The sequence below is a fragment of the Sinocyclocheilus grahami genome, unplaced genomic scaffold (genome assembly GCF_001515645.1).
Source record: "Sinocyclocheilus grahami isolate Dianchi unplaced genomic scaffold, SAMN03320097.WGS_v1.1 scaffold58.1, whole genome shotgun sequence".
Lineage (NCBI taxonomy): Eukaryota > Metazoa > Chordata > Actinopteri > Cypriniformes > Cyprinidae > Sinocyclocheilus > Sinocyclocheilus grahami.
Window position 1 is genome coordinate 3,442,797 of NW_015505237.1, and position 12,229 is coordinate 3,455,025.

At 37.9% G+C, this 12,229-nt stretch overlaps 1 protein-coding gene across 4 annotated transcripts; it reads left to right on the forward strand.

Moving 5' to 3' along the window:
• The first annotated feature begins 822 nt into the window (after window positions 1-822).
• Window positions 823-10,703, forward strand: LOC107584309 (sialidase-1). 4 transcript variants are annotated; one of them, XM_016270880.1, is made up of 6 exons: window positions 823-1,057; window positions 1,714-1,903; window positions 2,537-2,799; window positions 9,155-9,337; window positions 9,463-9,682; window positions 10,031-10,703. In XM_016270880.1, the coding sequence occupies exons 1-6, from the start codon at window positions 983-985 to the stop codon at window positions 10,261-10,263; spliced, it is 1,164 nt and encodes a 387-aa protein (XP_016126366.1). In that variant the 5' UTR covers window positions 823-982; the 3' UTR covers window positions 10,264-10,703. The 4 variants fall into 4 exon arrangements, with proteins under 4 accessions (XP_016126366.1, XP_016126367.1, XP_016126368.1 ...); XM_016270881.1 differs by lacking the exon at window positions 1,714-1,903 and adding an exon at window positions 2,266-2,455; XM_016270882.1 differs by lacking the exons at window positions 9,155-9,337; window positions 9,463-9,682; window positions 10,031-10,703 and adding exons at window positions 3,029-3,211; window positions 3,626-3,845; window positions 3,931-5,140.
• Window positions 10,704-12,229: the final 1,526 nt, after the last annotated feature.

A 12,229-nucleotide genomic window follows, 5' to 3' on the forward strand; every position in this document is an offset into this window, starting at 1 on the left:
AAATAACATCTGTTTTGTCAAGCTGTTTGTCAGGATGTACTTTTATTCATGAACAAAAATCATAATCTTACAGATAGCTTACAGATAGCTTCCCAAAGGCTAAAGAGGTTCTGTTTTTAAATTATGAAAGACATTTATGTGTGTAATAACGGCACCTTTTGTGAAATGGACAGAGTTATCTTCCCTCAAAATTTCATCTAGCAAATTGTGAACAGAATTAGAATCTCTGCTGCTATATAATCCAGCACACTTAGAAGATACTACATCAATCATAGGTTTAGAGCTCCATATGAACACATACAGTACTGATTAATCAACTTTAATCAAGTAAAATATGATCATAGACTCTGATACAGACAGCTCTTGGCACTGGACTGAACACCTGTGCCCATAAACATGTGTCTATGCCTGGCTGCTCATTCACTGACTCCACCTGCTGGAAACAAAAGTGACCACAAGAGTACACAAGAACACTTGGACTTCATTTATACTCCAAAATGCCTCAGAAACGCAAAGTTTTTTACTTTATTTTTTCTATTAGGAGAAATCAAATGAGTGTAGACATTGTTCCGTAAAAAATATTACATATAATCTTATATAATGCATTATAGCCTATTATAAATATAATATAGGCTGTATAAATATACAAAAGTGAAAAATAAAAACCGACCGAGTCTACAAAGATCACGCCATTACATTTAAAACAATAATCGTTTTAAGATAATTTAATAAATGAAATATCATATTTATTCTAATAACATATTTCCCACTTCCGGCCTATTTTGTTCTTGCATGTGACTCAGACGGTGGCGGTCACGTGACTGTCTGGTTAAGGATGTGAGTCGTGTGTGGCTGCCATGTAGATTCGCCAGGATTCACAAGTCTTATTAAAGGAAATAAATACCTTAATCGGGAAATTGTCGCTTCTTGTTTGCTTATTGCAGGCATATCTGCGCTGTTGTCGCTGTCTTTTATTATTTCAATGGATTGTATTCGACAGTTTGGAGTTGTACTTGTAATCGCGGTGCTGTCCGGCGCGCGTGCAGAAGAGCTTCAGGTAAATACATGAATTCTGTCACATGATATTGTCCTGGTCTGTCCTCAAACTGCAATTTTTTGTTATTATTAGTGCTTTTAAAGACATGCTGGTACTGTGTTTGACTGTAACGTGTATATGCGGAATGAAGTGTGTAATTGAACTAAAGTTTTATGATGCAAGTGATGCCTCACTACAAGTATTTTGTGGGTTTTCACCAAAAGAATACAGTGCACTGACTGACCTGTTGTGCTAGTTAACAGGTCTTATTAAAAATCATTATATTTACGTATTTACATCTTCCCTTGCTTTTTTGTGTTTTTATACCCCAGTGAAAAGTACATTTCAAACAATCAGTCACATGCACATTAACCTGTACCAGCTAAGCTTATTTGTCATGTACGCATTCTTACAGAGATACTGCGAAAGAACCAGTAAAGTAGTCTATTTTATAGGGTTTATTTAATTAATTAATTTATCCATGCTCGTATATTATTTTTATTATTAGTTTAATCATATTTATCTTCATATTACAGTCAAATGCTTTTTTTTTGTCCTAGAATAATTTGCACTGATTAAACGTGTTGATGCATAGTTTTTTAAAAACATATATATTTTATAGATCTCTCATAAGTCAATTCTTTGTTCCTTTGTTTTACTGTTGTAATTCCCCACAGATTGACCCACTGATATACGAGGAGCAGTTGCTATGGGTCGGCGGTGGAGCCGGTCAGGTCAGCACTTACAGGATCCCTCTGCTAACCTTCACCACGCGCGGAAGTCTGCTGGCGTTCTCTGAGGCCAGGAAAATGTCTTCCGGTGACATCGGCGCAAAGTTCATCGCACTGAGACGCTCCACAGACAAAGGTGGGCCATCCACCTTCACTTCAGTCATAAATGGCTACTTTAGATGAAACTGACTTGCGATCTCTTTCGTGTATCTCTCAGGAGCCGCACGCATTCTTAGAGATACTGCGAAAGAACCAGTAAAGTAGTCTATTTTATAGGGTTTATTTAATTAATTAATTTATCCATGCTCGTATATTATTTTTATTATTAGTTTAATCATATTTATCTTCATATTACAGTCAAATGCTTTTTTTTTGTCCTAGAATAATTTGCACTGATTAAACGTGTTGACGCATAGTTTTTTAAAAACATATATATTTTATAGATCTCTCATAAGTCAATTCTTTGTTCCTTTGTTTTACTGTTGCAATTCCCCACAGATTGACCCACTGATATACGAGGAGCAGTTGCTATGGATTGGCGGTGGAGCCGGTCAGGTCAGCACTTACAGGATCCCTCTGCTAACCTTCACCACGCGCGGAAGTCTGCTGGCGTTCTCTGAGGCCAGGAAAATGTCTTCCGGTGACATCGGCGCAAAGTTCATCGCACTGAGACGCTCCACAGACAAAGGTGGGCCATCCACCTTCACTTCAGTCATAAATGGCTACTTTAGATGAAACTGACTTGCGATCTCTTTCGTGTATCTCTCAGGAGCCATCTGGTCTCCCACCTCATTCATAGTGGATGATGGTGCTCTAGAAGATGGGTTGAATCTAGGTTCGGTTGTTGTGGATGAAGAGACTGGTGCTGTGATACTCATCTACTCGTTGTGTTTCCACCGTTACCACTGCGACCCCTCCAGCACCATGATGGTGCAGAGCTTGGATGACGGGTTCACCTGGAGCGCCCCACGAAACCTCTCCGTTGAGCTGGGGGTGAAGAGCTTTGCTCCAGGGCCTGGCTTCGGCATACAGGTGTGGTTAGCGTTGTCTCCTTTCTGTTCCTCCTTCAGGGGAAAACTAAAGCATGGTTTATGACTTCCTGTTGTTTATGATGCTGTTGTGACTTCTTGGGTTATATAAAACTACATTTTATTGTCTATGTGGTTAAGTGTTGGCTTATAAAGGAGAACAAAAAAGCTGACATGGTACTTTTCCAGCCCTTTTCACGTGCTTTTAGTCCATCATGTGCCTGTGTTCACAGAAACGGTATGCTCCCAATGTGGGCCGTCTGGTGGTGTGTGGCCACGGATCCATCGCTGGTGACGGGGTCTTCTGCATCCTGAGTGATGATCATGGTAAATCCTGGAGATATGGAGCTGCCCTGAAGAGCATCCCTTACAACCAGCCTAAACAAGACCTGGACTTCGACCCAGATGAGTGTCAGGTGATATTAAACAACTCGATACACAGTGTGTAGCTATACTGAAGTGTTACTACAGTAGTCAACATTTGAAGTGGATGAAAAAAAGTTTATCATAGTATTTCTAAGACAAGATTGCATTTTGGTTTTAGGACAACTTTGATGAAAGGTTTTGATCCACTTCAAATGTTGACTAGTGTATATAATAATTAGTGGGTTTAATTGAATGTGGCCATTGCAGTGCTTTGAGTCATTTCTTGCATGTTAAGAAATACAATATGTCAGACTTTCTGCTACTGAGTGGCTCTTTGTGAGCCTTTGAAGCCCTGTAAGGCAGTGGTTCTTAAGCATGTTTTTACAGTGTAGGCTTGATATTAAACAGCTTGCGTCTAATTCACTTTCTATTTGACTTGACACACTCTCTCACATGCTTAACAGCCAGTGGAACTCGAGGACGGGAGTATAGTCATCAATGTGCGCAACCAGAACAACTACCACTGCCGCTGTCGAATAATAGTGCGGAGTTTGGACGGAGGTGAGACTCTTCCTGTGGAGGAGCTGGTGTTTGACAAAACACTGATCGACCCCGCCGTCGCAGCCGGAGCCCTGCAGAAACAAGGAGTGATGTACTTCACCAACCCCTCCAGCACTCAGCACAGTGAGGAAGAGCAATTCACAAAGCATTACTCAGAAATAACACAGTGAAAGCTTCATGGAAGATTAATTGTTTTTCGCTCGCACAGGGGTCAACCTAACTCTCCGCTGGTCCTTCTCTGATGGGAAGTCATGGGAAAAGGAGGCAGTCCAGATCTGGGCGGGGCCAAGCGGTTATTCGTCTATGACATCACTCAAGGGAGATTCGCCAGAGGACAGCAAATACATTTATGTCATTTACGAAAAAGGCCATAAAAATTACTGGGAGACCATCTCTTTTGTCAAAATCCATCTATACGGAGGGAAATAACATACAGGGGGAGGAGCCAAGAAGAAGGGATGTATAGGAATTTTAAAATTAACTTTTTTTTTTTTTTTGAGAAAGCCAAGGTATCATTCTGATGCAAAGTCATTTTAAAATTTCTTTACATTAAATCTGGTCTACACTATGAACTGTTTTATATGAATTTCACTCCAGAAAGAATCAAGGCATCCTGCTTCAGTGTGAGATTGATCTACACAGCAATATAATACAAAAACAACCATGATTTTACTCTCTGGTTTTTACCTGTCAGTGCACAAAACTTTCTGTATGTCTTGAAGTTCTCATAATTACTTTGTGCAGCTGGTGAGCTGCACATTGGTCGCACGTGTGTTTTTGGGACTATTTGATGGTTTTTAAACCGCCCAGGCACTGAATAACATTTTTTATTTTTGTGTTGTTTACAATAATGTAAATGAAGTAAATCTTCATGAAGCTACACCTACTTTTTAAAATGGTTGTTTCCTACTGTATAACAGTGATTGATTTGTAAGTCTTGAATTAATGTTTTGAATACAGAAATGTGATTTCATTTGAATTATCTTGAGGTGTTTCTCCAATCCCTGGTGTTGCTTAAATTAATGAAGGCCTCTAAAATGACTGATATAAACTGGAAGACTAAGGGTTTGAGACAATCAGCAATCAGTGTTTGTTCTCCAAATTATACAGCTGTGAAGTCAGAAAACCTCATTTGATATTGAGCTATGCCATTCATGTGCTTCAGGTTATATGGTTTTATTTACCCAGTCTGGCCTTTTTGTGGCCATAGATGTTGTACATTTAGATGTCAGATAATTATTTTGGTAACATCTTACTGTAAGTGAATTTTAAATAGTACATGCAAGTTTGTGTTAAAAGTCACCCAAAAGGCTTTCACTTAATTCAATTTCATACTAACACATTTGACTTTTCACTTGATTTGCCGGATTACACAGGGACACATTTTATTGTTCAATAAATTGTTCTATTTTGATACAGCAGCTCCTTGTTTCTTTTATTTCCAACCATTTCAAAGACAAATAAGAATACAGCTTTACCTGACATTATATTTTAGTAGGGCAGCATTTCTACTAATTAATCAGAGATGACCACTAGAAGGTTCTTAACACAAATGCACCATATTTAGTTACATGGTACATCACTCCGTCCACCTGTCCTCACACAATAACTCCTAGAGACTAAAAACATTCACACTTAAGAAAAACTGAAAAATACACAGGCGCAGTACTGTTCAAAAGTTACAGTTTTTGTCTCTTCTGCTCACCAAGGCTGCAGTTATTTAATTAAACATATTGCGGATATTGTAAAATATTATTAACATTTATGATAACTGTTTTCTTTCTGAATAGGATTTAAATTGTAATTTATTCCTGTGATGCAAAGCTGAATTACTGCAGTCTTCAGTGTCACATGATCCTTCAGAAATCAGTCTAATATGCTGATTTGCTGCTCAAGAAACATTCATTATTATCCATGTTGAAACCTGGGCTGCGTTCAGCCCCGACAAAACGGTGCAAAACGTTGCGCACCGGTTTGAGCTTGAACGTGCCCCTGTTGTGCTGCTTAAAATTTTTGTGGAAATCAAAATACATTGATCTGGTCAATTTGGTCCTTCACTGATGGGAAGTCAGATAAGTTTAAAGAACAACAAAAATGTGTAAGTAACATTACAAAACTTTACTTCCACTTTTGGTAAATAAATAAATAAATAGTAAGTATTCATTTCTTTCAACAACAAAAAAACGAAGAGGTTATTTAAGAGAGAACCTCTTCTATAAGGTCCCTACTGTCAGCACTGTCAGATATTAATGAAAACATTTGTAAAATTATGTAACGTCAACTCAGCCTTAATCCTGACAGACAACATTTGTTTTGTTTTGTGATTGTCACATTTTCTCTCACAGCCATGATATATCAACTGTCACACAAATATAAAGAAAGAAGTTTTAGATACATTTACTCATTTAAACAGATCATTTTAGTAGCTAAAGATCTTTGTCAATATTTACAATATTTGACTTCGTTTTATCTAATGGTGTGCATCTAGGTTAGTCAAGTGAAGTCTAAAGGTGCAGCTGATTGATTTGCATATCAATATGTGCCTTAGCGCTTATCTTATTAATGTCAGCTAAACCGGTCTGTTAAACCAGTTCTCTTGTCTTTTGTCATTCGTCGGCTGACTCCGTTGAGCGCTTGTGTGGACTTTAAATAGCCTTCTGGAAACATCACAGTAGATTGCACATGACTTGACATTACTTGCCGTCATGAATCAGGCTCTTTTGCGGATTTTGCTTCTTACGGTGTGGCGTGCGTTTGCGCGAAATGAAACGGTAGGCTATACGATTTTGTTTGATCAAAGTACGAACAAATATTCCAAGAATGAATCCACAATACAGCACATTAACTTTGCGAGGTAGCTGTACTTTACTTGACAAGGTGAGGTGGCTGGTTGTCACAAGACAAGAGGAAGTTTATGGGCTATATACACTCTTAAAAATAAAGGTGCTTCACGATGCCATAGAAGAACCTTTTTGTCTAAATGGTTCCATAAAGAACCTTTAACATCTGAAGAACCTTTCTGTTTCACAAAAGGTTCTTTGTGGCGAAAGAAGGTTCTTCAGATTATAAAAAGGTAAGAAAGAGATGGTTCTTTAAAGAACCTTTGACTGAATTGAAGCACCTTTATTTTTAAGAGTGTATCAGTAACTACCCTTACCAAAAAGTAGTATACTTCAAGTTTATTTTAGTAAGTATACTTAAGTAAAGTTCAAGTATATTTGTAAGTATACTTTATGTAGCAAGTATACAAATATCAGTGTACTAGTAGTATACTTGTGAGTGTACTATTTCAGTACTCCTTGGGACTAAATTGGCCCACTTTCTAGTATATAAAAGTATACTTTTAAGTATAGTTTAAGTATAACAGTAGTAAACTTTGAGTACACAACTAGTTTACAACAATATTTTTAGGTTGTACTGCAAGTATACTAAAAGTGAACTTATAGGTATTGTAAGGTCCGCGCACCTGGTCCAAGGAAGGTATCCAGTGGCGGATGAAGGTCTCTTGCGTGTTCGGTCTTTTCAGCGCGCAGAGTTATTCAAGTGCACCTCTACACTATTGACAATAGACATTGTACCTTTTTTGCCAGCGATATTGCACCAAAACTTTGGTAATGTGACTTTCGTGCCTTTAGACACATATGGTCTTTCTAAGCTTGGGTTGTGATGTACAGTATAATAGTACAAAAATTACCACAGTAGTACCAAATATTTTACATTAAATGATATGATACTAATGCACTCAATTTTTTTTAAATTAATGTTTAAACTATTTTTTATTTAATTAAAATGAAATGAATAGCTATTTAAGTGTAATATATAAACAAATTGTTTAAAATATATTTATTTAAATATGTGTGTTTTTGCTAAGTATAGCATTAGTTCGGTTAATACCAGCAAATGTAGCTAGTATGCTTTAAGGTTTAAAACGTATGAATTTTGTTTTGTATGTATGATTTGTAAATTCAATTTAACGCGTTGATCACATAATTTAATAGTTGTGTAACAGGTTGTTTGCAGTAAGGCGAGGATCTGGTAGCACACAGTGTATTTGTTAAATGAAACAAAACGCTTGTGATCACAAGGGAACTGAGAATAGCTAACCAACACTTTATCATGACAAGACAAATACTGAACTGAAAATCGGGGCTAAACATGCAGGCCATACAAAAACTAAAGTAGAAAAAAATGAGTAACCATGGAAACATAAGCACATACGTCAAAAAAAAAAAGGAAGCAAAGCAAACAGGGGGAAAAAACACAGATAAAACAAAACATACGCTGATTTCATTAATAGAGGCTGGTAGCACACAGTGTATTTGTTAAATGAAACAAAACACTTGTGATCACAAGGGAACTGAGAATAGCTAACCAACACTTTATCATGACAAGACAAATACTGAACTGAAAATCGGGGCTAAACATGCAGGCCATACAAAAACTAAAGTAGAAAAAAATGAGTAACCATGGAAACATAAGCACATACGTCAAAAAAAAAAGGAAGCAAAGCAAACAGGGGGAAAAAACACAGATAAAACAAAACATACGCTGATTTCATTAATAGAGGCTGTCTCAGATAACATGAATCCTCCCAACAAATGCTCAGCTGAAATATGTTTATGTTCTGGAATATTTATATAGAAACAGTTGGAGACCCGCACTTTGTGATGATCATTTGTCTATTAATACACAATTATTAGTTTTATATGCAGTTAATAAATTGTAGTGATTTCTGTTGTCTATCTACTGTATAAGTATAATATTTTAGCGTAATTGCCTCCCAAACCTTCCCAGCCTCAGATGTCCGATGGCTGAATGTCTGATGCAATGGCACACAAAATTGGAAATCAATTGGAAATCGTCGTCAGATTGGTTGAATTATACAGGATTTCCGGGAGACGTGTGTGTCGCGTTCTTTAACGTTCCACCTGAAAACAAAGATGCTGTGTTTCCAAACCCCCTCATGGAAGAAGAAATCCGGCGCTTATCAGGTTTAACTAAATGTTGGATTTTTAAAAGTATGTGAAATATTTGAAGTTTGCAGCATAGAATCTTTCAAATATGTCCAGGAGTTTTACACACCGGTCTGTTATTGTGGGGACATTTCCATGCCCCTAAACATGATGTGGCCCAACACGAAACATGATTGGTTGCTTTACCTGTCAGTCATATGGCCTCTTGCGGGTCTTGGCTATTGAAAGTGCCCATGGTTCCCAGACCTTCTGCCGTCAGTCTTAAGGTCTGGCTACGCGAGACTAACCAAACCTAGTCTGAGTGACATAAAAAGCACCCTATTATAGTTTTAGTTTTTTCTTGCCACTTAGCATTGGGTTTATCTGAAATAACTGATACCACAGACTGTGCAAAATACTCATTTCATTAAATGATTCTTCATGATCTCAGACTATGTATTTATCTAATGGTGCTTACAGAAACGTCATCCGCCTGCTGTTGGGCGTCTGGTGGTGTGTGGCCACGGCAGCATCGCTGGAGACGGATTGTTTTGCATCCTGAGTGATGATCATGGAAACACATGGAGATACGGAGCTGAACTGAAGAGCATTCCCTACAAGCAGCACAAAAACAACCTTGACTTTGAACCAGACGAGTGTCAGGTAGGAAGATGATTAACTTTTCACTATTCTGTTTTAGAAATGATTGTATTGGTGGTTGTGACACAGAAATATGGATCAGAAGAGTTTGTAAAATCTTCAGACTTCTGTCTTGTGTTTCCTCAAAGCCAGTGGAGCTGGATGACGGCAGCATCGTTATTAATGTGCGCAACAATAAAAACTACCACTGCCGCTGTCGCATGGTTGTACGCAGTCTGGATGGAGGAGAGTCTCTGCCGGTGGAGGAGCTGGTGTTTGATCACACACTGGAGGATCCTGCGGTCGCAGCTGGAGCTTTAGAGAAGGAAGGAGTGCTTTACTTCACCAACCCAGCCAGCACTAACAGCAGTGAGCATGATGATATCGGCGTTTCTCCATCCTGGTCATGGAGTACCACAGTACTGCACGTTATGGAGCTCTCCCTTTTAACACACCTCATTAGGGAGACCTCCAAAATGTGCAGTGCTGTAGTATTGTGAGAGAAAGATTTAGTAACAAACTACTTTCTTGTTCAGGTTTTCTGTGAACTCTGATTTATATACCCATTTACACATACCTTGATTCTATATTATTTCTCTCTGTTGTTTTGATTCTGATGTCTTTGGTTTTGTCTGTGCATTGAGAGAGCAGCATGTGTAATAGCTCCTTCATGCTTGTGGCTAAAAGCTACTTTAAATGTGGTGTTGTTTTCCTCAGGAGTGAACCTCACCCTTCGCTGGTCTCTGAATCGCGGTAAATCATGGGTGAAAGATACTCTGAAGATCTGGGCGGGGCCAAGTGGATACTCATGTATGACGTCACTTAAAGGCAATGAAACCGTGGATCATAAATACATCTATGTCATCTATGAGAAAGGCCAAAAAGACTCTATTGAGTCCGTCTCCTTTGTGAAAATTGACTTGTACAGCAACCGGTCACTGATGGGCTGATTCATTTTAGAGAGAAAAAGATCAAGTTGCTTACTTTTGAAAATCAGTATTTAGGTGAAGATGGCTTTCATTATTTGGTCAAATTAATTGTCTGCCTTGTCTCCTTATTTTTTTTTTTTTAAATAATGTTTTCATTTGTCTTACCACACCTGTCTATAATTTTGCTAAGTATTAATTTAGAAATATGGAAATACAGTGGCGTGCAAGCTTGTCTGAGGTTGTAGAACCTGATTTTTTAATATTGTATGCTTATCCTTTTATCTTGTTATATATGTATATTAAGTGAGCCTAATACAGCATTTTGTTGCCATGAAAGACACCTTTCATGGAAGGAATACACAGCCATTTATATATTGGCAGTTAAAAGCAAAATAAATAAAATGTAAAAATGTAAAATATATAATATAAAAATACTATGTGGAGAATTACAAGTGTGTGTTGGGGGGCTGGGGGGGGTGGTTCTATTAAAAAATTAAATAGCACTTTCTTCAATAATAAAAATCTAAAATAAAATACAAACATATGTATACATTTATTTTGGCATTTTGTTGTGTTTTTACTTTTTAACGTCAAAATGACTCTCTTCAAAACCCAGTCTCCAGATGGCTACAATAACCCAAACAACTACAGGAATTTGCAGCAAAAGAGAGTAGTTTTTATTTACATAATTCAACGAATGAGAATAACAAAAAAAGGAAAGGGGGGCAAGGTCAAAATAACAAACATAACGAAACTAACTCCTCTATAACCAACTAACTATGCTACAAAGAAAAGAAAAGAAAATACAGCAGCTAAACTAACTCATATCTAACATAACCAGGAGAAAAGAGGTAATGAAAAACAAAATGACACCCACCTTACTACTACTAGCCTCAACAAAGAAAAATAAAGGCATTTAATAACAAAGGCAAATCAATGTTCACATTAGACGACTCAAGTTAACATTCACTTCTCTCTTTGAAGTCTTAATCATAGATGTAATCAATGAGACAAAGGACAGGAGCTCTCAACACAATTGAGGTAAAGTTACACCAAATCACTAAACTAAAGGCTTCACCAACAACAGCAGGGGCCTGTACCATAATGGCAGTTGAACAAATTCAGAGTTACAGGATTAGTTTTGAGTTGAGAAAACCAAACCACACCAATCCGACTTTGTTGGTACCATGATGCTGATCATCAACTTTTTTTGCCAAAAATGTGTGACATCGGTGGCGAAAGGAAAGGAAAGGACGTGATGTGTGGCCAAGTATGGTGTCCTCTGCATTTGTGCTCTGCATTTAGCCCATCCAAGTGCACACACGCAGCAGTGAGTAGTGAACACACACACACACACACACACTGTGAACACACACTCGGAGCAGTGGGCAGCCAATTTCAATTGCCACACCCATTTCTGAATTTGTGGGTGTTTTCAAACAGCAGGGTGTTTCTCAATCATGCAATCAAAATGATCCCCCTTACCTAACCCCACCCCTAAACCTACCGTCACTATGACGTCAGCCAATCAGGAAACATGGTCTAAAAACGCCCCGATCTGGTAACTCCCATTACTTTCCTGCAGAGACCTATACTTGGTATCAATCAACAATCGTGGGAGCGGCCTTGCCTTGTGAGACGTCACACAGCCAAGAATCTGAGAACGGCTTGATTTGAGAAAGGAGTCAAGATTTCTGTGAATTATTTAAAAAAAAACACATGGTGGAATTTTATCATTATAGGGTGGATGTGTACACACACTGCCAACACACATTTATTTTCAAACAACATGTAAAAGTGAATTTTGCATGACCCCTTTAAGGCCAGGACACCGTACAGACCAGGGCGATTCTAGAATTTTCATTTTAGGGGGGCTCAGCCCCCAGTGAAGGTATAATAATAATAGCCTAATAATAAAATTTATAAATAAGATAAAAATATTTGATTAATAGGGGTTGTATACTAAACTTATTGCAGTATTCCACTG

Excerpts from the sequence above, each read along its gene's own strand:
- LOC107584309 (XM_016270880.1), top strand. The coding sequence starts at position 983 with ATGGATTGTATTCGACAGTTTGGAGTTGTACTTGTAATCGCGGTGCTG. Across the intron at positions 2,800-9,154 it reads GGCCTGGCTTCGGCATACAG|AAACGTCATCCGCCTGCTGT; the intron begins GTGTGGTTAGCG and ends TGGTGCTTACAG. Across the intron at positions 9,683-10,030 it reads CCCAGCCAGCACTAACAGCA|GAGTGAACCTCACCCTTCGC; the intron begins GTGAGCATGATG and ends TGTTTTCCTCAG.